This window comes from Centroberyx gerrardi, chromosome 24 (genome assembly GCF_048128805.1).
Source record: "Centroberyx gerrardi isolate f3 chromosome 24, fCenGer3.hap1.cur.20231027, whole genome shotgun sequence".
Classification (NCBI taxonomy): Eukaryota; Metazoa; Chordata; class Actinopteri; order Beryciformes; family Berycidae; genus Centroberyx; species Centroberyx gerrardi.
The window spans coordinates 19,266,683-19,291,045 of record NC_136020.1 but is presented as its reverse complement, the minus strand read 5'-3'; the positions used below and the strand labels follow the sequence as shown (position 1 = coordinate 19,291,045).

At 44.7% G+C, this 24,363-nt stretch overlaps 2 protein-coding genes across 3 annotated transcripts in view; both read left to right on the top strand.

The window, feature by feature from the left end:
* The first annotated feature begins 741 nt into the window (after positions 1–741).
* LOC139912147 (thioredoxin reductase 1, cytoplasmic-like) lies at positions 742–13,858 on the top strand. The gene is made up of 14 exons (XM_071899862.2): positions 742–831; positions 3,371–3,440; positions 4,675–4,791; positions 5,779–5,921; positions 6,829–6,944; positions 7,345–7,570; positions 7,685–7,706; positions 8,175–8,242; positions 8,350–8,426; positions 8,590–8,746; positions 10,089–10,196; positions 10,315–10,410; positions 11,797–11,931; positions 13,793–13,858. The coding sequence occupies exons 1-14, from the start codon at positions 742–744 to the stop codon at positions 13,856–13,858; spliced, it is 1,491 nt and encodes a 496-aa protein (XP_071755963.2).
* A 2,211-nt stretch (positions 13,859–16,069) lies between these two features.
* chst11 (carbohydrate (chondroitin 4) sulfotransferase 11) overlaps positions 16,070–24,363 on the top strand; it is a 62,268-nt gene continuing 53,974 nt past the window's right edge. The window contains exon 1 of one of the 2 annotated variants that reach the window (XM_078282005.1): positions 16,070–16,234. In XM_078282005.1, coding sequence (XP_078138131.1) covers positions 16,132–16,234 — 103 coding nt within the window. In that variant the 5' untranslated portion in view covers positions 16,070–16,131. Of the gene's footprint in view, positions 16,250–24,363 lie in introns of both variants that reach the window. The other variant, XM_078282004.1, reaches the window with a different exon arrangement.

Sequence of the window (24,363 nt, the reverse complement as noted above, 5' to 3'; positions counted from 1 at the left end):
ATTAAAATCATTTACCTTCCATTGGCATTGCAGCTCATTGGAGAGATTAAATCTGTCCCACTGTGTTAACTCACTGCTAGACCGATATATTGGTTTTTCATTAAACATCGAATATTGGCCAGTCAGTCATCCACCTCTCATTTGATGGATATGATGCAGTTTGATTGATTACATATTTATTGTTTAAATGATCAATACTACACTGCATGTCTGTATGCATAACTATGCTTGTATAACATAGTTATGCATACATGTGTGGAATCGGATCAAATGATCTCATTGGAAGCAATTCAGGTAGTACTGTAGTACTGATTAGATATCTCATTATCTCATTATTATTATGCAAGGCTTCAGTGGAGAGTTTTAGTGTCCCATGAGGTCTAAATGCTGTTTCAGAGGCTTTTCCATCCTGACAAGAAACACTGAGAACTTGTAATTTTTGGGGAAATTGTGGGCATGAAAATGGTAAAATTGTAATATACTGGATATTGACAGAAAGTATCTCCAGTGTCAATGCAAACATATCAGTATCAGCATTAAAAAAAAACATATCTGTTGAACCCTATAGTCACTACAGTCCAGTGAGTCCACACACCAATCCAGACTGCAGTCAGAGAGAGCAGAGCGGCCAAAGTCCATCCTGTGTTCACTCAGTGTTTTTCAGTTTTCTGGTTGTGTGTCTGTCCTGCAGGTCTGGAACCAGAAGACAGAGTTTGGTGTCCCGACTCGGAGCAGTGAAACATGGATCCGCCGGCCGGGCCGTCCTGCAGGCCGTACGACTACGACCTGCTGGTTATTGGAGGAGGGTCAGGAGGCCTGGCTGTGGCAAAGGTTGGCTCACCTTTTACTCAACTCTGCAGTGAATCATAGAGTATTTAAATACTTTATCCTATTTTGAGCTACTTTCTGCCTTCACTCCTGTAATTTTCTTTTCTTATGAAGCTTTGATGTAGAGAAAGTGCTGTTGAGAGAAACCAGGATGTAAAGAAAGTATAATTCTGTATATATTTGTGCTTATGCATATATACTCTTCACTTTTATAGCCACCGAATGTACAAAATATTAGTGACATCTTCCTGATATTGAGTTTCGCACAATCCACATCTCAGTTGTCTCAAAGCTTCAAAATCCTTCTCTAACTCTAACTTTTCTCTGTATCTACTTCTCCTCCTTTGTGATCGGTTTAGATTTAATAAGGGGAATCAATAAGGGATAAAGGCTTTGACCTGGATTCACCTCATCAGTGGACTTCATGAAAAGAACAAGTGTCCTTAATATTTTGTACTTTCAGTGTGTGTCCATTTTTGACAAAATATCACCACCAACGGATATCTCATTTTGTTATTATTCAAATATTTTTATTAAGTTTTACAGCTGCAACAATTAAACACAAGCAGCCCATCAATATTAATATTAGACAATTTACAGTCTACTCACACAAACACACTTGTACATACAAAAACACCTGCGCTCATTTTTTTTTATAAGAGAGAGAGAGAGAAAAGGGAAGATAGAGAGGGGAAAGCTACTGGTTATGTAGAATTAACATGGAAATTCAAGCTCAAAATAGGATAGAAATGGTTGCCAGACCTTTCTGAACTTTCGAGTGGAGCCTGGGATCGTACATATTTAAGATGTTTGAGTTTAAGATGTGCCGTTACTTCCTCCACCCAGCGGTTGTGGGACGGTGGCACGGCCTTTTTTCCAACTAAGAAGGATCAGTCGTTGAGCCTGGTGGTTCTCGACGTGGGGTCTGGGGACCACCGGGGGTCCTTGAGGGGGGTTCCAGGGGGTCCACCAGCAAACTGATGAATTGTTAAAGGGTAACTTCGGTATTTTTCAACCTGGACCCTATTTTCCCATCTTTTTGTGTAAGGGTGCTCCGATCAGGATTTTTGGGGCCGATCACCGATCGCTGGAAGCAGTATCGGCCGATACCGATCACTGATCACGGGGTCTATTTGAAGCCTTCTATTCATCTTGTAGCATTATTTATTTATTTAACTATTCTTAACAACATTGTATATTAAGTATTAAAATTAAGAGATGAGAAAGTATCATGAATTGACAACTGTTTATTGGCAGGCAACATGTGCAACATATTCCACTCTCTCTCTTAGAGACACAACTTAAACCACAGCAGCCTACGCTTGGTTATTGGGAGCAGCTTAGAGCTTAACAAATATAGCTTTCCTGTGGAATAAAATAAATACAATTTTATTTATATTATTATTTATATTTTGAATAAAAGCTAAATGTGCACAACACACCAAGTTAGAACAATAAATTATATATAGGCCTACTGAGGCAACAAAAATCAATTCCAATAGATGGAAAACACTGGGCCTTTATCAATTTACTCCAACTTTAGAGACTATAAAAACTGCAACATAACAAAATATTTTTCAATATTAATCTGGATTGAGGGAGCAAACATTCAGAGTCAGAGTTAAAAAGTAAATATTATCGTTTTCAGTCCACTCAGTGGATACTGACTAGCACCTACAGTAGCCTATATACAGCTAATCTGCTAGTCACACAGATCGGATCAAGCGAAAGGTAAAGAAAAATGTTTCATTTCTCTGTAGGGTCCTTTCCATAATGTTGTCAGACACCTATAATAACAATCTGAGTCTGTCAGTGGCAAAAACCACTTTACCCTTTAAACTTCACCATTATTTAATTTACAAGAACACAATTAGAGAATGTAGAAGAGTGACTGTTTTGATCATAGTCATAGATAGTCATGGAATTCTGGACAAAATCGTAATTAACAATAAAAATAGTCTCAGATTTGGGTCTGAAAGACAAAAAAAGTCTCATCAAATGGGGGTCCGAGGTCCCAATGTGGACGAAAATTAGGGGTCCTTGATATGAAAAAGGTTGAGGATCACAGGTCTAGTCAGTAATGTGGAGAAGGCTATAGACTCTGCTTGGCTTGCTGATACACGTGTCTCCTCCTGGACTGCAGATATCTCATTTTGGACTGAAACTCTTCATTTATTTGCGTTTGTACTTTCTGCAGGTCCTAGCTGGTCTCTACTGCTGTAAATCCTGGTTTAATCCCAGCGGTTGGAGGACATTCCACCGACTCAACCTCATAATTACTGCTAATCTGGTCAATGAACGCACACTGCACCAAAGCGTAGCTCTGATAATTATCGTTTTAATGGACTTTATGGTAATGGGATGATCTGTGAGGAACTCCAGAGGAAAGTGGAACTGAGATGAAGGGGCAGGAGTTGGGATTTTCGAAGAGGGACGGATGCTTAACCCGTTTTAAATATTTAATTTCCCTTTCTCTCTCTCTCTGTGTCCCTTTCCGTCTCCCTCGCTCTCGCTCATTCTGTTTTTTCCGTCACTCCTCCAGGAGGCGGCTGGGTTGAGGAAGAAGGTGCTGATCCTTGACCTCGTGTCTCCATCTCCTAAAGGTGCCAAGGGTGAGGATTTAATTTGTGGAGTCAGAAGTCTAAATGGTGGCTATGAATAATACTTTTCTATACTTTCTATACTAATACTTTCCTTTCCTTTCCTCTCATCTCCTCTCCCCTCCCCTCCTCCTCCTCCCCCCTCCTCTCCCCTCCTCTCCCCTCCTCCTCCTCTCCTCTCCTTTCCTCTCCTTTTCTTTCCTTTCCTCCTCTCCTCCCCTCTCCTCCTCTCCTCTCCTCCCCTCTCCTCCTCTCCTCTCCTCTCCTTCCCTCCTCTCCTCTCCCCTCCTCTCATTTCCTCTCCTCTCCCCTCCTCTCCTTTCCTCCTCCCCTCTCCTCTCCTCCTCTCCCCTCCTCTCCTCTCCTCTTCCCCTCTCCTCTCCTCTCCTCTCCTCTCTCTCCCTCTCCCCTCCTCTCTCCTCCTCTCTTCTCCTCCTCTCTTCTCCTCTCCTCCTCTCCCCTCCTCTCATCTCCTCCTCTCTTCTCCTCTCCTCTCCTCTTCCCCTCTCCTCTCCTCTCCTCTCTTCTCCTCTCCTCTTCCCCCTCCTCTCTCCTCACCTCTCCTCCCCCCTCCTCTCTTCTCCTCCTCTCTTCTCCTCTCCTCTCATCTCCTCCTCTCTTCTCCTCTCCTCTCCTCTTCCCCTCTCCTCCTCTCCTCTCTCCTCTCTCTCCCTCTCCCCTCCTCTCCTCTCCCCTCCTCTCCTCTCCTCTCCTCTCCTCCCCTCCTCTCCTCTACCCTCCTCTCCTCTCCTCTCCTCTCTTCTCCTCTCCTCCTCTCTTCTCCTCTCCTCCCCTCCTCTCCCCTCCTCCCCTCTCCCCTCCTCTCCTCTCCTCTCCCTCTCCCCTCCTCTCCTCTCCTCTCCTCTCCCTCTCCCCTCCTCTCCTCTCCTCTCCTCTCCTCCCCTCCTCTCCTCTCCTCCTCTCTTCTCCTCTCCTCTCCTCTTCCCCTCTCCTCTCTCCTCTCCTCTCCTCTCTTCTCCTCTCCTCTTCCCCCTCCTCTCTCCTCACCTCTCCTCTCCCCTCCTCTCCTCTCCTCTTCCCCTCTCCTCCTCTCCTCTCTCCTCTCTCCCCTCCTCTCCTCTCCCTCTCCCCTCCTCTCCTCTCCTCCCCTCCTCTCCCCTCCTCTCCTCTCCTCTCCTCTCCTCTCCTCTCCTCTCCTCTCCCCTCCCCTCCTCTCCTCTCCTCTCCTCTCCTCTCCTCTCCTCTCCTCTCCTCTCCTCCCCTCCTCTCCTCTCCTCTCCTCCAGATCTTGGAGGTTCCAGTATCAACATGAGCAGCATCAGTAAACTTCTCCACCAGGCGTCTCTGCTGGGAGAAGCCATCCAAGACTCTCAGAAATACGGCTGGAGGTTTAAAGAGACGGGTAAGATAGACAGTTCTGTACGTTCTGTTAGATTTTAAAGGGCCGGTGTTATGGGAATCGCATTTATCAATTTCATGGTATAATTTAACAAAGGACCTCTTAACGTAAAGTTACCCAAATTATTATAACTGTCAGCATTGTGGAAATTTGACTCTGGTTGTCAACAGAATCGAACAGATTTAGAATTCCAATCTACTTCCTGGTGTAAATGATGTCACCTACACCCAGGTTGTAATGAATGCTCTGATTGGTTGACAGTATGCATGCCATGCCTCCATTGCTGCTGGATAATTTGTTCCCCAAAGATAGAAATATTGTCTGCAGTGGAAGGTTCGGCTCTCAGTCCTACAGGCTTTGTACCATCTAACCATCAAAAACTGAAAAAAAATAAAATAAAAATGATGCCATGCTATGATGTTAGAAATCAACCTCAAACTTTTCCTGACTGAGTTGAAATCATCGCACTGGATCTTTAAAAGAAATATGACTAAACACCATGAACCCAGGCTCATTTAACGTTACAGGAGACCAGTTTTACATCAGAAAAAGTTTGGCCAAGTGCACTTTTTTTAATTTAGTCAATAATTCAAGTAAAACAACTTATTGACCCCTACCAGTTTAAAGCTCTGAATGCAAAACTCAACAGTCTATGAAAAACAAACTAAAAGTAAGATATGATGAAACTTTATTGATCCCCTGTGGGGAATTTATAGGATAGTAATAAGATGGGGGGAAAAAAGACAAATAAAATATAAAATAATAAAAATAAGACAATAAAATGAAATCATAACAATTTAGGATTATATAAACATATGCTGGCGGCAAGTAGACAGTATGGGTGGGAAAAAGTATGGATTACTTGCATATATGGATTATTTTACAATTTATCCCACAGTTTCTCCCACAATGTGCTTGTTTTTCCATGCTGGGTCAGATATACAGATGTATTACACACACACACACACACACACACCTGTCCCTATCTAGTGTCCCACGGCTGGAGTGAGCTGGTGGAGGCCGTGCAGGAGCAGGTGAAGAGCCGGAGCTCGGAGCTGAAGAGGGAGCTGAGGGACTGTGGAGTGTTTCACCTCAGCGCCCGTGGAGAGATAGTGGCGCCTCACACAGTAGAGGTAATTAAGTCAGTATATAGCAGATAAGTTGAATATTGATCGGTCAGGCACACGCTCGCAACAGAGGCCTGTCACAGACTGGGAGTAGAGATCAATAGTTACGAGGGACATAACAGAGAAGCTGTAACATTATCGACTCTTCCTCCCTGAAAAACAAAGAAATGCATAACTTCTGTGCAGTGGTAGATGGTTCAATTTATACTAGAGGGGGGAACAAGAGCAGTTTTAGTCATACAAGCGTTTCTCAGAGGCAGAAATAATCTCATTGGCTGAGTTAAACCTCAGTGGGCGGAGCCAAAGAACCACATTTTTTATGGAGTGCAAGTTAGCTAACTGGCAAACTTGAATGGCAAAGAGGGAACTCTGGCATAAATATGAATAAAAATATAAATGACATTGACTTTTTTATGAACTATTATTAAATTTACAGCATTCATGAAAGGTCAGCAGCTAGTTAACTAGCTTACCTAGATAGCTATAGGCTAGTATGGCTAGTTTGAACTTAGAAGGTCAGCTAGCTAACTAGCTAACCTAGATAACTTAGTATGGATAGATTGTATTTTTTCAGTTAGTAGCAGAGCGCTAGGCTTCATAATATTATCTTCCTACTCTCTTATCTCTTTTTAACTGGACGTCAGTCTAATGTTACTTAGCCAGAAAAACTGTAGTTCTTTGGCTCCGCCCACTGAGGTTTAACTCAACCAATGAGATTATTTCTGCCTCTAAGAAATGTTTCTATAACAAAAACTCCAATTTGCAGTAAAAGAGCAGGGTGACAGAGGCGAACATTACAGTCTCTCCTTTTGTTCTCACTCCAAATATTCCACATCAGGCCTCCATCGATCATCTGGGACAATTTCAGAAGCAATGTTTGGTTATTATTATGGTCGTGTTTTTGTCCAATCAGGTGACAGACGTCAATGAGAGGAAGATACGTCTCTCGGCAGAAACCCTGGTGATCGCTACAGGAGACGGACCTCAGTATCTGGACGTACCTGGAGACAGAGAACACTGTCTGACCAGGTGACAGCGCTCAGACACCACACTGCCTTCATCACTGTTTCACACCTACAGCAGCCTGTTATAATGCTTAGGGTCGGTGTAACAGCTCTGACCACCTATCTCTGGATCCAAGCCAGGCCTGTTCTCTGGGGCTTGTGAAAAGGCATTCTGGGAAATGTAGGAAACCACTAACCGAAGTAGAAGTAGACGAGGAAGGTTGAGGGAAAGTCGGTACACCAAAAAGTAAATTACACTTCACCACAAAACTCCTGGGACGAATTAAACATCACAGATTGATGATAAACAACAGTGTAAGAGTATCCAAGAGTGGACTTTTCCTTTAACTCTGCATTCCTTTTTCTCATTAATTCTCCATGTTATCACTCATAAAGTCCCTTTCCTCTCTCTCTCTCTCCTCCAGTGAAGATCTCTTCTCTCTGCCTCGCTCTCCTGGTCGGACCCTGGTGGTCGGCGGGTCCGCAGAAGGTCTGGAGTGCGCCGGTTTCCTGTCCGGTCTGGGCCTGCCGGTTACCGTCTTGGTGCAGCCTGAGCTCCTGCCCGGGTTTGATCAGAAAATGGCTCAGAAGATAGAGAACCACATGTTGGTCCACGGAGTCAGCTTCGTTTATCAGCAGTCGCTCAGCAAGGTACAGAGACACACAGGAACAGGGAGGGTAAAAACTGAAAACTCAACATCTTACACACTTTTTTTTAATCGTTTTCTGCATGTGTGTCTGTGTGTGTGTGTGTGTGTGTGTTAGGTGGAGCAGGTGGAAGCTTGCAGCGAGGATATCATTTCAGGTGTGGTAACTGTTAAAATGTATAATCCGGATTGTGACAGAAACAGATTATTCTATTTCTTATTTCAAAAGTAGCCTGATCCAAGTACTTAGGAGGTGAAAAAATGGTGATGTGAAGCTTGGATATTCTAATCCACCGCACTACTTTTTTTTCAACTGAAGTGAATTCAACCCATTCCAAAAATTGCTCACTTGAACTCGACACGATTGCTATTTTTTTTTTTTTTTTTTTGCGTGGTCAAGATTTTTATAAAATTGACCCCCAAACCTAATTTTGCTTTTTGACGCGAATATCAAAAAAACTTAACCTGAGCTTTTTGGTCACATACAAATAATCCTGTTACCAAATGCAAAACTGATATTTTTACAAAAATAACTTTAACGGCAAACTAAATAAAACATTTTTTTTTATTGAATTAGCAGCTACATTTATATTTTTGCCGTTCATTAGGTTCAGGGAGGCTCAGAGTGACTTTCGTCTCCAAGGAGGGCCAAACGAAACAGGAAGAGTTTGATACAGTAGGTCATCAATATCCAACTTATCTTTGTTTTTTACCAGTATTTTACATGGATGTGCTGGTTAACTGTGTCTTTGTGTGTGTGTGTGTGTGTGTGTGTGTGTGCAGGTTCTGCTTGCCGTGGGGAGGAAGGCCTGCACCGGCGGAATCGGCCTTGAGCGTGTCGGGGTGAAATGCAGCCAGGAGTACGTTTACTCCATCCATGCTTCCTTGTATTCACTGTAGATGGCAGCTTGTGTTAAGCTATCTTTGGGATTTGTGTGTGTCCCTGTGTGTGTGGTCCATTGTGTAAATCATAAATGTGGTGTGTGTGTGTGTGTGTGTGTGTGTGTGTGTGTGTGTGTGCAGCACTGGCAGGATCCTGGTGAGTGAGAGGGATCAGACCAGCGTAGATCATGTTTATGCCGTTGGATCGGTGCAGCATGGCCGCCCCTCCACCGCAGGCCTCTCAATGCATGCTGGGACGCTGCTGGCTCGCCGGCTCTATGGAGGAGACGTCACCACGGTACGCTGATTAATCAATAATTAGCATTGATTGTGTCTGTCCGATTGTATCGATTTTATCTTCCCTTGTGTGTTGATTATAGTGATTATTCAGGGTATTAAAAGTCTGAGAAATGAATAAAAAATAGGACTTAAAAAGTATTAAAATGTCTTAAATGTAGTTGTTAGATGTTTGTTTTTCATCTTGTAATGTCAGGTTTCTTTGCGCTGCATGTCCACTCTTAGATTAATGCAGAACAGGGTTAGTAGTGCAATATGCAAAACATTTTTTTTTCATTGCGTTGGCTTTATTAAACAGAAGTAGACTTCATATCCCTCAGCACTTTCCCCCGCTTCTTAATTTCCTGATGTGCTTTTTTCTTATCCTGCCCGTTTATACTTTCAGAACATTCATTAGTTTTGTTCAACAAGAGAGCGGGCTGTTTTTTCTAGGTTTGTTTGTTTTTTATTTTGGCTTCTAAATTGGTCTTAAATTCAAGCCTTAAGAGAAATCCACCAAGCTGTCAATTTAAAGTGGTAAACATAATTATAACTGCTGTTTCCTTGTGTGATTTTTAAAAATCGAACGTCACGAGCAGAGATATTTCATTTTAACATTTCAAAACAGCAGTCTGATGGCAGCTGGCTGGCAGGATTTCTAGTGTTTAAAAGCTCTGAAAAACTCCTAAATGTGGATTTATGAAACCTGCAGAAACTCGGTTATTGATTATATTGAGTTACAGACTCCCTGTCTGGTGTTTTCAAGTGAGGTTTGTTGGTACGGTTTATGTTGTGATTTGTGTTTTTATATTTTAGTCATTTGGCTGAAGCTCTTATCCAGAGTGACTTACAGTGAGTGAGTTGAGGGGTGCAGTGTGTTGCTCAAGCACACTTCAACAGGACTGGACTCAGCTGTTCAACCTGCTGTGTTTTTTCATTATGGGACGGCCGAATTGGCCACTCAAATAATAATAATAACTTTTCTGGAAACAATTTACAAAGTGCTTTACATACAATAAAACCCAAAGAGACAGTGATGCAAAAGTACCACAATTAAATAAAATAAAGTTGAATAAAAAATAATTAATAAATCAAAAATAGGAATAAAAGGTAATACAAGAGATACACAGATACAACTAAAAAACAGAGATACAACTAAAAACATAGAATTTTACCTAATAGTGTAATAATGAACATTGATGACTCAGACTCTACCCTGTTGTGTGCTTTTATTGCGTTTTTGCTGTTTTTATAGTGTTTTCCTCCTGTGTTTCTATTCCAAACACAGTGTGCGAACCACATGCTCCGTAAGAGACAATAAAGTTTGAATTGAACTGACATAATTTCTATCTGTGTGTTCGCAGTGTGATTACACCGACGTCCCCACTGTCGTCTTCACACCGGTGGAATATGCTGCCTGTGGTCTTTCTGAGGAGAGAGCTAATCTAAGATTTGGAGAGGCCAATATAGAGGTATACACACACACACACACACTCTCTTTTCCACTCACACACACGCATGTATACTCCTATAAAAGGGATTTTTTTGTGTTGCAGAATGATATAAAATCACCTTATCTTCCCTCTGCAGGTGTATCACAGCTACTACTGGCCACTGGAGTGGACAATCCCTGCCAGGAATAAAAACTCCTGCTATGTTAAAGTCATCTGCCACATTCCCGACCATGTAAGCAACAATTTGGCTGTGTCTGTTGAGATGTTTATGTTTTATATAAGTTTATTAATGTCTTTTGGTTTATCCATCCATGCTCTCTGTTGGTGTGTATCTACATTTTGCATTACATGTTGGGAAATAAGCCTATTTGACCGTATCTAGTGGCGTCTTTTGGACTGGGAGACGCCCATCTGTGTCTCTGTTGGTTTTCTCTCTTACGTTTACATTCTGCATTACATTTTAGGTTCAGCCTGATAGTATCTGGCAGTATCTAATCACATCCCCTAGTTAGCAGCTAATGGGGTGTGTGCGTCGCTAGAGACATGCCCATATAAATTGATGGCCCTCGCACCACATCAGATATCTGATATCTAACATCTCAGATGTAAGATAAATGTTGCCTTTCCCTTAGGATATTTAGTCATAATGATTCAAATTGTGTAATAGATGATACCTCGATAATCCACGCACCCCTTCCCTATATTTTTAGCTCCTTCTACAAATGAGTTGGCACCTCCGGCAATGGCTGCAATTCAAAATAATAACTCTGCCAAGCTGCTAGTATCGATGTTCTCCTCTGATCTGCACTGTAGATGTTTGTGGGATTTGTGACCCCTCAGACATTTTGGGTGCACTACATCCCTGGTCTGTATACCAGTGTTGTAGGACTGGGGACTCGGACTCGGACTTGAATATTGAGGACTTGGGACTAGACTCGGATATGACTGGTGACTGGGACTTGAACACTGAGGAATTGGGACTCGACTTGGATAAGACTGGTGACTCAGAATCGGACTTGAGCACTGAGGACTTGGGACTCAACTCAGACATGACCTTGGTCACTCAGACATGAACATTGAGAACTTGGGACTCGACTTGGAAATGTCCTTAGTGACTCAGACTTGGACTTGGAAGTTGAGAACTTGGGACTCGACTCGGACATGACCTTGATGACTAAGTCTCGGACTTGAACCATTGAAGACTTAGCACTTGACTTGGACATGACTGGTGACTCAGACTTTGACTTGAATATAGACGATTTGGGACTCGACTCAGATATGAACTTGGTGACTCGGACTTGAACATTGAGGACCTGGGACTTGCTCGGACATGACCATGGTGACTTGAACTGGGACTTGAACACTGAGAACTTGGAAGTCAACTTGGACATGACCTTGGTGACTCGGCCTCGGACATTGAGGGACTTGGTCTCGACTCGGAAATGTCCCTAGTGACTCTACTGGTGACTCGGACTTGAACATTGAGGACTCGGGACTGGACTCAGATATGACTTTGGTGACTCGAACTCTGACTTCAAAATTGAGGACTCGGGACTTCACTTGGGACTCAAGGTTCAATGACTCGACTGTAGCACTGCATCATCCCGTGTCTCGACAGGAGCGTGTGGTCGGTCTCCATGTGATGGGCCCCAACGCCGGCGACATCGTCCAGGGCTTCGCTGCAGCTATGAAGTGCGGCCTCGCCAAACGACAGCTGGACGCCACCGTGGGACTCCACCCGCTGTCCGCCCAGGTCCGCCTCCCGCTTCCTTTCCGCCTCACACAAACAGCTGCCACTCATCCGGTATTACAGTGATGCTGAACTTTAGTAGTACCTTGGGTTGTGTATCTTCCTCCATGATAAAACCCTAAAATCAGTGATTCTCTGTTATCTGTTGCTCCGGTAGAGGAGATTGGAGAATTGCTTGTTTTCTTTCTCTCTCCATTCACTGCTATTATATGGAGGAACAATCTGAAAATCACACTTCTAGCACACAAACACAAACAAAGCAGATTCTGACAATTTATAATAAAAAAAAACTAGTCATTCTGCTGAATTGTGGTGAGTTAAGGTTAAGTCTTTCAGTTTAAACAAATGTACCACTAAAATCTTAATGTATGCCAATGGAACAAAGAAAATATGTTTACCAGTAATTGTAAAAAGGCAGAAAAAGTGAGAGACTTGTTTTTTATATTCAGCAAGATGACTAGTTGTTTTTTTTGTCAGAATCTGCTTTGTTCGTGTTCATTTATGTGCTAGAAGTCTGATTTTCAGACTTGCTTTCCATACAATGGTGGTGAATGGAGAGAGAAACAAACAATTCTCCAACAACAGATAACAGAGGATCACAGATTTCGGGGTTATATTATGGTCAGAATGCTACACAACCCAAGGTGCTACCAAAGTTCAACATCAATTTAAGGCACAAAATGGCCGCCTGCTGCTTTTGGCACCTATTGATCCCCCCGCCGCATTCTTGTTAATTCACTGTCACCTCCTTGATGTCCCGCCACGCTCTGTACTGTGCCGAGAGCTCGGTTTTGAGATATTAACCGTCACGTCTTTAGTCCCTTCAAAAAGCTCCGCTGTCTGGGGTCAAAGCCAGAGCCGCGCTTTCTAATGAGTTCTCCTGCCCCTATCGCTGCCTCTCTGAATTATTCATGCACAATATTTAATAATCCCCGTCGCACGCGGCCCGTACTCCTTTGTGACTGACCCTGCTGGGCGCGAGCGGGTTAATTCTCCCGACGCTTTCAAAACTTGATTCCGAGTTAATTAATAGCGGGTTCAATGGAGTGTTAAATGGAGGTCACTGATTTGGTTTCAGTTCTAGGCACGTCGGCTGAGAAAGGATTTACGGCTATTATTATTATGTATAATGGCAGTCAGATAGATGGATAGATTGATTGATAGATGGATAGATGGATTGATTGATTAGATAGACTGCTAATTGAAAAAAGAGAACACTGTAATCACCTCCCTGTAATTATATTCTGTATTTTAAAGAATGAATCAGCACTAAGTCGCATTTTTGGAGCTGTAAACAGGGTTATATGGCTTCTATATAGTGAAAAGCATTAATCCTGTACTTAATTTCAACATTTTTTAAATTAAGTCCTGCATCCGCTTCTAGGGGCAGAAAATCATTGTTGCTCTGCTCTCTATGGGAAACTTTCAACCGTGTTGCACTTCTGGCCATAACTCAGTAAGTGATGTGAAGGCAGGTATTTCGCTTTTTTTGGCAGCGTCAAATGCTTTGCGATCTGAAAATTGTGCCGTCCCCAAGTAGAGATGGGTGATCCGTTCTCACAGACACTCCCCCCTATTTTCTCTCACTCCCTGCCCCACTTTTTCACATCTTTCAAAATTGTGTAACAGGGGGAGAGACTGGCTGAAAACAGTGTGTTTCCAGCCATAAACGCTGTTAAATACCACTCACGTATGTGCAGTCGATACTTTTTACGTAACAGAAGATAAACTTTGAAGCCATTTTTCTCATATTCTTCTTGCAGGGCAGTAAATCACTCGACCTATTGGCACATCCACACGCGACGCAGTGACCCAAATCAATACAAGTCACACTGACGATGCGTTCGTCTCTCTGCTCCCGTAGGTGCTGACCGCACTCACACTCACTCAGCGTGTCTCCGAGGCCATGATGGTGAGAGGAAACTGCTGAGGTTAGCCCCTCCCCCTTGCTGTCAATCACCGTCGCCTATGGCAACAGTGAAGACAGCGGGGGAGACGCCCGTGATGATAACCTGCAGAGGGAGTGACAGGCGGCAGGACGGCGACCGACCGTCCAATGACGTCTCTGCCTGAAGCCTGACGGACAGGTGGGCGGGGACTGATGCTCTGCTGCTGACACACTTCCCGTTTTGTTTATTTCTCTGTGTGTTTTTTTTGCATTTCGTATGAACTATTTGCTTTGAGCACAACTTTGAAACATACCATTGATGCATTTTTACCCCTCTCTACTTTAAAGAAAGATAAGAGGCTCCCTAAGGTATTGCCTTTGAAACGCTCTGTAAGCTTTAATATAGCTGAGTTTTTAAAAGGCTGCTGGAGAGTGATAAGACTCTGGGATTTGATGCATTTACATGGAGTAACAGCCCAGACTTATAGTCCATGTTTCTGCTGCTGTGGCGCGGGCCTGTGGGATTTCACTGCCTTAATTTCATGTAATGAACAAGACGGGGATTATGGAATTACCCAAATTAATAATGTTTATCGGCGAATGCTCTTGCATTAATTGATGCATATGGTGTCTTTATTGAGACATTAGGCCAGAACTCCTGATGCACTCCCTCGCTCCCTGCTCCTTTTATATATTCTCTCTCTTATCCAGCACTGCCGGGCATAGCGACTGTCTTAAAACCGCTGCTGAATATTCATGCAGATCATTAAGCGAAGTGTCTCATACAAATGAATGCAGAGACCGGAGTGCAGATATTTCTTTAACGCACCCCACTGACCCCCCCAAGCTTTCCCTGCCACCTCAGCGCTGCACTCTGCATCTGAATTAAAAAAAAAAAAAAAAGTACATCTGTGAGCGTACGACATGGGTGTGTCCCGCGCAAGGGCTTCATTTTAATTCTCTGCATGTGGTCAAGCTTGTCACGAGTCCAGAGGTTCCCATCCACTCCCCTCTAATGCTACTATACTGCTGTGCATTGTGCTGATGGCTGTTGAACACTGTGGCAGAACAATTAGATGCAAATCCGTAGAGGTTATCCTCCAGACCACCTTCTGATTCTCTCCTTGACGGACCGGCTCGCAGAAGTAAGACAGATTCCCTAATTAGAAAAAGTGCACAGGACTTTCTTTTTTGGCATCTGCCTGCAAAACCTATTAGAGCATAATTTGATCAAAGCAAAGCAGTGTGTGTGACTTTGTCCAGGTCCCAGAACAAGGTTAAGATGCTACATACAGGTCCATCTATCACTGCCTGCTTGTCTTGGACTGTTGGACTGTGGTTTGCTCATCAGTTGACCCTCATGCAATGTCTGCTCCTCCACCACTAGGGGGTGCTGGGGCTGTACGGCTAATTTCCACTGTATTTTGTCATATTGGGAAGAAAGAAAAATAAAACTCAGACAAAGACGTGTTGATTCAAAAAACTTATTCTTACTGATAGTACTACTACTACTACTGCTGCTACTACTACTACTACTACTACTACTATTACTACTACTGCTGCTACTACTACTACTACTACTACTACTAGTATACTACCATTACTACTGCTACTACTACTAGTATACTACCTCTACTACTACTATTACTACTATACTAGCTCTACTACTAGCCTACTACTACTACTGCTACTACCACTACTACTACTATACTACCATTACTACTACTTACTACTGCTGCTATTACTACTACTACTACTACTACTACAATACTACCTCTACTACTACTAGGCTACTACTATTGCTGCTGCTGCTACTAGTGCTATTATATTACCACTATTTCTGCTTACTACTACTAATAATCATCATCATCATCATCATCATCATCATCATTATCATCATCATCATCATCATCATCATCATCATCATCATCATAATCATAATAATGCTAATAGGCTATTGAATTATTAAAATGAAATGTCTACCAACTGAAAAATATAGGAATAGTTTTGCTGTTACATTTGTATCCTTCTAAAATGTATTACATCATTACCATAGTTGTTCTTCATAAGAGGAATCGCTACAACAGGTTTTAATACGATGGTCTTACAGGAGCGCACAGCTGGGTGCGCTCATCTCCTCGGAGAGGGGTGGCCTCCCCCCCTACAGCACGGCGGTGGTACAGTCCGTGGTGGATGCATTCAGCTCATTGACCGGCGGACAGTCCTCATCAGTACCACCAGAGCCCCGGAGCTCCCAACAAACCGGCCCTTCATTCCACTAAAACAAGCGGCACCCTTCAGTCCTTTCCCCCGCCATGAAACAGACTCTGACCGAACTGATGAGGATGAGCAGGATATGCCGGATGTTATTTGCCACTTGTTTGGGATCTTTTATTCTGGTCATCTTTTATTTCCAAAGTATGTTCCAACCAGGTAGGATCTCCCTTCTCTCTTGGATGTGTGTGTGTGTGCGTGCGTGTGTTTGTGTCCGTGTGTGTGTGTGTAGTATTGATGTATGGCATCCTGTCTGGCTGCCTCCTGGCATGTTGACACATCGATTTGTTCAGGCTGTACAATAATGCAGCAGATACATAATTGATAGCCTAGTTGAGCCCGGTGTTACAGCAGTAGTACACTGTGTCTTAAATGAACCTATTATGGGCCACAATCACAAGAGCGCTGCTCAAATTCAGTTGATTGCCTTGTTGCCCAGCATTGTTGAGCGATTGTCCGTGGAAATGTGCGGTGCGTTTGGGTGTGATTGGATGTGTAGCGGCTGTTTTCTCGCTTCCCCTCATCTGACAAGTGGCAGAGATGGGAGTCGGGCGGCTTTTTGTCTTCACAACGTGGCTCGGCGATGGGAATTCGTGCATGGGCGGCAGTGGGAAATGGCAAGGTATACGGGCACTTTGTCTACATGAGTGCTAAGTGATCCAGATTTGATCTATCTTGTGGTTCTTATCACTGGAATGGAGAGCAAGGCTGAAGCGAAAATCGACAGAAATCAATTTAGAACCCATATCTAAAAATAAATCATATTTGGGAGCATTCAGCACCGATGTTCCCTCTCAGCTGTGCGCGTCCGGAGACTCACATCTAATAATTTATCACATTGGATAAAGAATATCCTGCTGGTCATTGATTCATTTGGCCCCAAAATTCACTCGATGTGAGCGGGTTTTTGGAAGTTTTAGTTTCTGATGACATGAGATGCAGGACTTGTCATCCCTCGGTATTTAATGAACTGACGCCCCTGGTCTCCGCGCTGTACAGTAGCGGCTCTGTGCGCCAAAATCAAAGAGCTCTGCGTTCAGACGCGCAAAGGAGCGCACCGACTGCACAGCAGCGTTGACTCAGTACTGACCTACAGGTTTACTGTAACATTAAATAAATGCTTTGTGGGCATTTGCGTTGCATTAACCAAACCTGTGTCATACATAACCAAAAATCACTATGATAATCCTATAATATTCCTATAGGATTTATACTGTATCTGTGGTGCTCATCATGCTGTAGGCTATGGTACTTTTTTTTTTAATCTCCTATGGTATCACTATACTATTCCTATGGTATTCCTATGATATTTGTATAGTATTCTTCTAGAATTGATTATAGGATTACTATAGTTCTTTGTCGTGTAAGGGATCAAGGATGCATGTCTTAGATTAAATCGCCTATAACACAGGTAAAGTGAAATAAACAGTTAAGGCAAAAAGGTCCAGTAACACACACACACACACACACACACCTTGGTTAAAGCAAAGAACAGTGTAACCATACAGCAAGCCGTCTGGCAGAGGATGGCGCGGGGATAAAATGGGAGATGCAACATGAGATACACATGAGACACCGGCATGAAACTGAAGCAGACGTGCTGTGACATCTCTGCTTGTAGGAGGAATTTCTGAAGAGATACTGGCCTTGTGTGAGTCACCGGTGCTGCTACCACTGTTACCTTAAGATAGACTGGAACATGCTCACCAATCCAACTCCCCTAACCAAAAATCACCATAATATTCCTATAGGGACCCATAGAGTGTCTGTGCTCAAGTTTAAAGTCACCTTATATTGTCCCTTTGGTGCCTTTAAATCCTTTGGCATCGTGATATTCCACAGAGACTTATAGTTTTTGCTGTTTCCAGTGTACTATCTTTCTAAAATGTATTATAGGATTACCATAGCTCTTTTTCCTGAGGTTTAGATGAGGGGGTTCCTAACTTTTTCATGTCAGTGAACAGCCAAACTGATCTACATTCAACCACAAACTCCCATTTGATAGGATTTTGTCCTATAAGAAACCCCATCTGAGAGGATTTTTGCTGTCAGATATGATTATTGCATAACTGTCTATATACTGTACGTGGGAAGATAATAATAGGCTGATCAGAACAGTCTTGCTCATACACATCCTCTCATTAATCCAACTTCTAGGGTGTGAATTGATCATGAAATTCCCCTGAACCCTACTTTCCGACGCACTGTTCCCAGATCAGCGTTGTGCCAATCTCTGCAGGCATTGCATCAGATTGTGCCCGGCACACAGAGGTCACAAAGTAGATGTTGTTGTGTGTTTTTTTTTTTTTTTTTTTTTTTGTGATGACAGGATGCTGCACCCAGGAAGCCCTGACTTAAGAGGAGATGCCTAAACCAGGGTGTGTGTGTGTGAAGAGAGGAGCTGATATGTGCTTATAAGTTTTAATGGTGCAGTGTGTATTTATAGGTGATTATACGGGTGAAACGGATGCATAGTGAGCAGCTATCACTCATTGTTATGAAACACCTTTTTTACTGAGTGTGTGTGTATGTGTGTGTGTGTGTGTGTGTGTGTGTGTGTGTGTGGGTGGTTCTGGGAGTGTGTTGTTGAGTTTCTTTACGTGCAGAAGCCCTTTTCCTTATCTGTCTCTTTGTCTGTTGACACACTTTATATTGCCCTCATCACTTTCTCACAGCCCCCATCTATCTTTGCTTTCACTCTTTCTCTTTCTCTTTCTCTCTCTCTCTCTCTCTCCCTCTCTCTCTCTCTCACACACACACACACACACACACGCACACACACACACCAGAGCCCCATTGTTGTCCGTCAGATAAATGTCCAGGCAGCGTTTCCCTGGTTCAGGCATGTTTAGCGGGCCTGGGAATCCCGTCTAGCCTCCCAGTGTAAACTCTCACCTCTCTTCCAGGACCCGTGGGGTCGCGACCCCTTGTAAAACAGAGGGGGGGGGAGGGGGGGGAGGGGGGGGAGGGGGGGAGGGGGGGGGGGGGCACTGTGGCATCACACTATGGCCTTAACTAACACACACACACCCCTCCCTCCCTCCTCCCCTGCAATACTAAGGCTTAGTCAATGCAAAGAGCCAGCACAGCAGTGGTAAAGCCATTCCTCAAATAGATTCTCAGGCTTGCTGTCCATTGAAGTTTACCTGCATGTTAAAGGACTACACTGACTTTTTAGAGTTTGGCCCATTGGTCTCCTTACCCAATATTACCCTCTCTGTTAGCTCTGTCTGGTTTGCATGCTAGCACTTTAGCATACAGTCTGTTAAGTAATTGTAGGCGATTAGCATTATCTTAAAAGTGAGAAAATGAGAACTGGTAGCAGCTCTAAGACTGCTATCTATCTACCAGAGACACAGAGATGATTTTGGTGCCATTCCTCTCGTCACACATTGGGTAAGGAGACCAACGGGCCAAACTCCCAAACAGTCTGCGTAGTTCTTTAAGCTTTGTTCCAAAATGAGATTTCCTCCATTTGAAAAAAAAGAGGGAAACTACTCTGACAAAATGACCATTGACGTCATAGGAAAACTCACAGTAGAATATTACTCAAGTTATTTAAGACGCTTACTGACAGCGGGCTTGTTTGTCCATTTGAAATATTGAGTCATGAATTTCAGGCTGCAGAAGTTTTTCCAAAATGGATATATAGGGCTTTGGAACCAAATCCCGTCACCTACTCCCACTCTCACACACACACACATTTCTGCACACACACATTTCTGCACACACACACAGAAACAAACGACGGTCAAACGCAGGTCACTCGTGCCAAACGGAGGCTGTCACGGCTGTTGTTATAGTCCTGCCAAACGGGCCGGCTTGTTTTGTTGGGTTTGTGCTCGCTGACAGCCTGGAGCGTGGAACCGTGCCCTGCCACCACCATCTTGTCTCTCCTAATTCGGTTCCAGCCTAAGGTTAGTTTGTGCCGGTGACAGATCTAGTGCGCCTCATCAGTCAGAGCCGGCCCTCTGTGCTGGTCCTTTAAAGGCGTGGGAGCTGGCGGCCTCAAGACCAGCGCAGCTAATAAGGCAGTTTACGCTGTGGGTCGCTTGTTTGGTTTCTTTGTGAAGTGCCTCTGGGATATTTTGGACTCTCTCTATTTCGCTCTCTCCCCCTTCTCTCTCTGTGTGTGTGTGTGTGTGTCGAGTTGAGACTGCGCCTCTGTTCAGTGGATCTTTTTTCAGCCTGTAGCTGTGAGCGGTGACCTGCTTGTGCACCCAGGCCTCAAAGTCGCACGCTCACATTTCACGTCTCCCTTCTCCCACAATGCCCTTGTGCCTCCGGAGCGGTCGACCGTGCGCGGCGGCAGACCTGAGCGACCTTATTTGAAATCCCGGAGATTTCCATAACGACTGACACGGAAGAGGGAGGGAGGGAGGGAGGGAGGGAGGGAGGGAGGGGGGGTCGCGAGGAACCGGCCCGCGCGGAAAAGCCTTGGGAAAGAATGAAATGTATCCCTGCCTGGAATTTCTTCGGCAAACTCTAAATTCCTCACCGCCTTTGGTCTGGGGCGGTAAAGTCAGCTGTAAGCGATACTGCAGGCGGAGACTGCTGAGTCGCCGAGGTCGCCGACCTCAAACATGGTCACTGTAATCGGAGGAACGGCCTGCGAACCCCCGGACCTTTCTGTAAAAACTGTGGCACAGATCTTAGGATACAGAATCCCTAATGATTGTACGATGCTATACCTTGGTGTATCAGAGGATGTGGTATTAAAATGTGACTGGTGCCTTTGTAACATTTTAATCTCCAGAAACTGGTGCAAAACTGAAGCTTGTCTTGTCTTGTCTTGAGCAATGGATGGACATTGTAGGGGAAATATTTGCTATGGCAAAATTATCATTTATCCTAGATGTATTCCATAGAAAATGGGACAAATGGACTCCGTACATCACAAACAAAGAGGACACTGCCAACTCCTGATAAAAATAAAATAAAAATGGTTCAAATGTAGAACAGTGCACTAGATATCTATGAAATATGAAGCCCAGCCTGCTAACTTTTGTACGATACAATTCCCAATAAAAAAAAACGGACAAAAAAAGAATAAACTGTGGGATGTTTGCGCTCTCTAAATCAGGGGTTTCCAGTCCTGAGCCACGGAGGGTCGAGAGTCTGCAGGTTTTCATCCCAACCAAACACAAGAGGAGGGAGGCAATCAGTGAAATGAGCTGGTTTAGTGTTTGGTTGGAATGAAAACCTGCAGATTCTCGTCTCTCCGTGGCACATAATTAGAGATTCCTGCTCTAAATCAAAGCCCCCCCCCTCTGGTTCTGTATGGAGGTATTCGTGAACTTTCAGGCCGGTCCGCTGCTCTTCTTCTCCGCTCTTATATCGGAGCGCCGTTTCCCGTTTTAGGCGCTCAGGCATTCTTCCACACAAAGCCTGTCTGATGTTATCAGGCGCAGAGAGGCCGGGGAGAGAGGAGACGACCTGGAGAGATGAAATAAGATAGCTGCTGCCTTTGTTTGTGTGTACGTGTGTGTTTGCATTCTCGCGCGTGTGTGTGTGTGTGTGTGTGTGTGTTTGTGTATTCCCCCTTCTCCCCCCTCTCTCCCCCCTCTCCCAGCCCCAGTCATTGTCCCGTGCCCCGGCTTGCTCCTCTGCCTGTGTGTGTGTGTATTGTGAGAGCGTATCCCGGACGTCCTGTTTGTGTGATCTTAATGGGACTGCTGTTTTCCTGCCCAGCTCCACTCCTAAATCCCGGATCAAACATCCAGTGCATGAAGGGGTGTGTGTGTGTACGTGTGTGTGTGTGTGTGTGTGTGTGTGTTGGGGGGAGGGGGGCGTCCACATAGAGTACGCCCAGATTAGCTCCAAACCATAATCCAGTCCTCTTTCCCAGTAAACATTTGATGGAAGGCGACGTGCAGGAGGAGGCCGAGCTCAACAACAACCCAAACGAACACAAATAAAAACAACATAGGAAACTGTTTTGAGTCGATATCAGAATGATATTTAGGTCTACAGACAGCAACTACAGACGACTACAGACGTCTCAACTTTTCATTTTTCAACGCCGGTGTATCAACATCTATTCAACGTCGAAATCCTCGCCCCACAGTTCTTCCTGGGCTCTCTCTCGAGCGATTCGGAGCAGACTGGATCTGCCGCTCCACCGTCTGGACTTCTGGTCGGGCGGCAGCCGGGGCGGCCGACACCGAGGACCCCTAATTTACTAAATTGGGTTGATTGCCATCTGCCTGAACGTCTGGGCTTCATTAGAGAGGCGAGGAAAGGGCTCGGTTCTGCCGCTGCGTGATTGGCGTGAGCAGACGCACGCCAATCACACACACACACACACACACACACACACACACACACACACACACACACACACCACTCTCCAATTACTGTACTTGTTTGGACCTTCATTGACTGCATTCTTCCCCCTAACTCCTAACCCTCACTACTGCATGCCTAACCTTAACCTTTAACCCAACCTAAACCTAATCCTAATTCTAATGTTAACCCTAAACCTGAATACTAAACCCTAAATAGCCTGTTAAAGAAGTCAGGAGTGGAAAAATTTCCTCACTTTGCATCATTTCCCTCATCTCTCTATCCTTGTGAGGACGTTTGGTCCCCACACACAAACACACACATACACACTCAGTTTTTACGACCATGAAGTCATTATCAGTCATAGAGAGACATTCCCTCAGCTCAGAGAACACAAACACAGGCTTATTCTCAGGGGGAAACAACAGACAGATACAGCCTGCCCTTCAGAGAGTGAACTGGTGTGTGTGTGTGTGTGTGTGTGTGTGTGAGAGAGAGAGAGAGAGAGACTTACACACTTCCAGTTTTTTTTTTGCGTGCCTCTCTCTGATAACTTCTTCATCAGTGCCTCAAGGGATTGACACACACGCCACACACACACCTACGCACTCCATCGCTCACTCCAGACGCATACCGGCGGCGTTGCACATGGGAAAACTGCAGTCAACGCCCCCCTCCTCCTCCCCCTCTCCTCCCCCTCTCCTCCCCCTTCCCAAAACCACAGTCTGTCTGCAGTCTGGCTGTCTGTCTGATCACCGCTCCTCCATACTTGTCTGTCTGATCCACGGCTGAAAATTAGTCTAATGGGATTACAGCAGAAAGACATTTGAACCCTGCTGAGGGTTTTCAGGTGTGTGTGTGTGTGTTCGCGACATGTGTGTGTGTGTGTGTGTGTATGATTGGTACCAGAACGTAAGGTTAAGTGTGTCCCGTAAAAAAGCACGCAGGAAGTGTGTGTGCGCCCTCATGTCGAAACACACGCTCACATGGCGGCGGGGGTTAAAATGGGTGAAAGGTGGCGTGTGTTGCGACGCAGACATCTTTATTTAACAGATGAAGGGCCCCCAGATGTTTAGGGGGTTTTCTCTCGACCCCAGACGATAATTATTACCCCCCCCCCCCCGAATTGGAGGTGGGGACGTTAATGACGGAAACCGTCAGCCCTAAAGTGGCGGTTGGTTCTGCGCCTCGACATCTGCTTGCCGCGGATCGTAAAATTCCCGCGCAGTTTGATCGCGTTGCTTAATCTGGTGTTTTGACGGGCGTCCATCCGTCTCGCGCTCAGTCCGTCTCCCGGGGGCGGAGAGCCGATATCGGGGCCGGTTGTTACTCCGGTGTGTTGATGGTGCATGTGGGCCGCAGTGAAAGCTTTTCATCCGGATATCTAGGAATATTCCATCAGCGTTCCACTTCTGCAAAATCCCAACGTGGGTATAAACCCGCTTAAGCGCAGCGGCAATTTGGATATCGACGGTTTTATCTCTGCCTACGACTGTGCTGTGATGCGTTTTTGAAGGTGGTATGGCTGTATGTGTGTGTGTGTGTGTGTGTGTGTGTGTGTGCCGGTTAAAACCTTAAATGTTAAAACAAAATGAGACACAGCTACCATCTGTCAGACTTTCATGTACTCACTGACATCTGGCTTGTCTGTGGTTGTCTTTTATATGTGTGCGCGCGTGTGTGCACTTGTGTGTGTGTATGTGCAAGTGTGTGTGTGTGTGTGTGTGCAGGGGAAAAGGGTGTCTGCAACTGGAGGGAAAAGGGCCAATACTTAATACGGGACCCCAAACAAGAGCCGGGCCCTTTAGCCAGGTGTGGTGATGCTGTGTTAAAGCTGCACTTGGTGGTTTCTCAGATAACTGTTTGAATTCTGAGGACTTCAATACCCAGAATTCATGTCTCTAGACGTCAGTAAACCGAGTGGAGGAGGAGAAGAGGTTCGACCATCTCTCTCTGGTCGGAGCGCTCATTGGCTGCTGTTTAGGAGA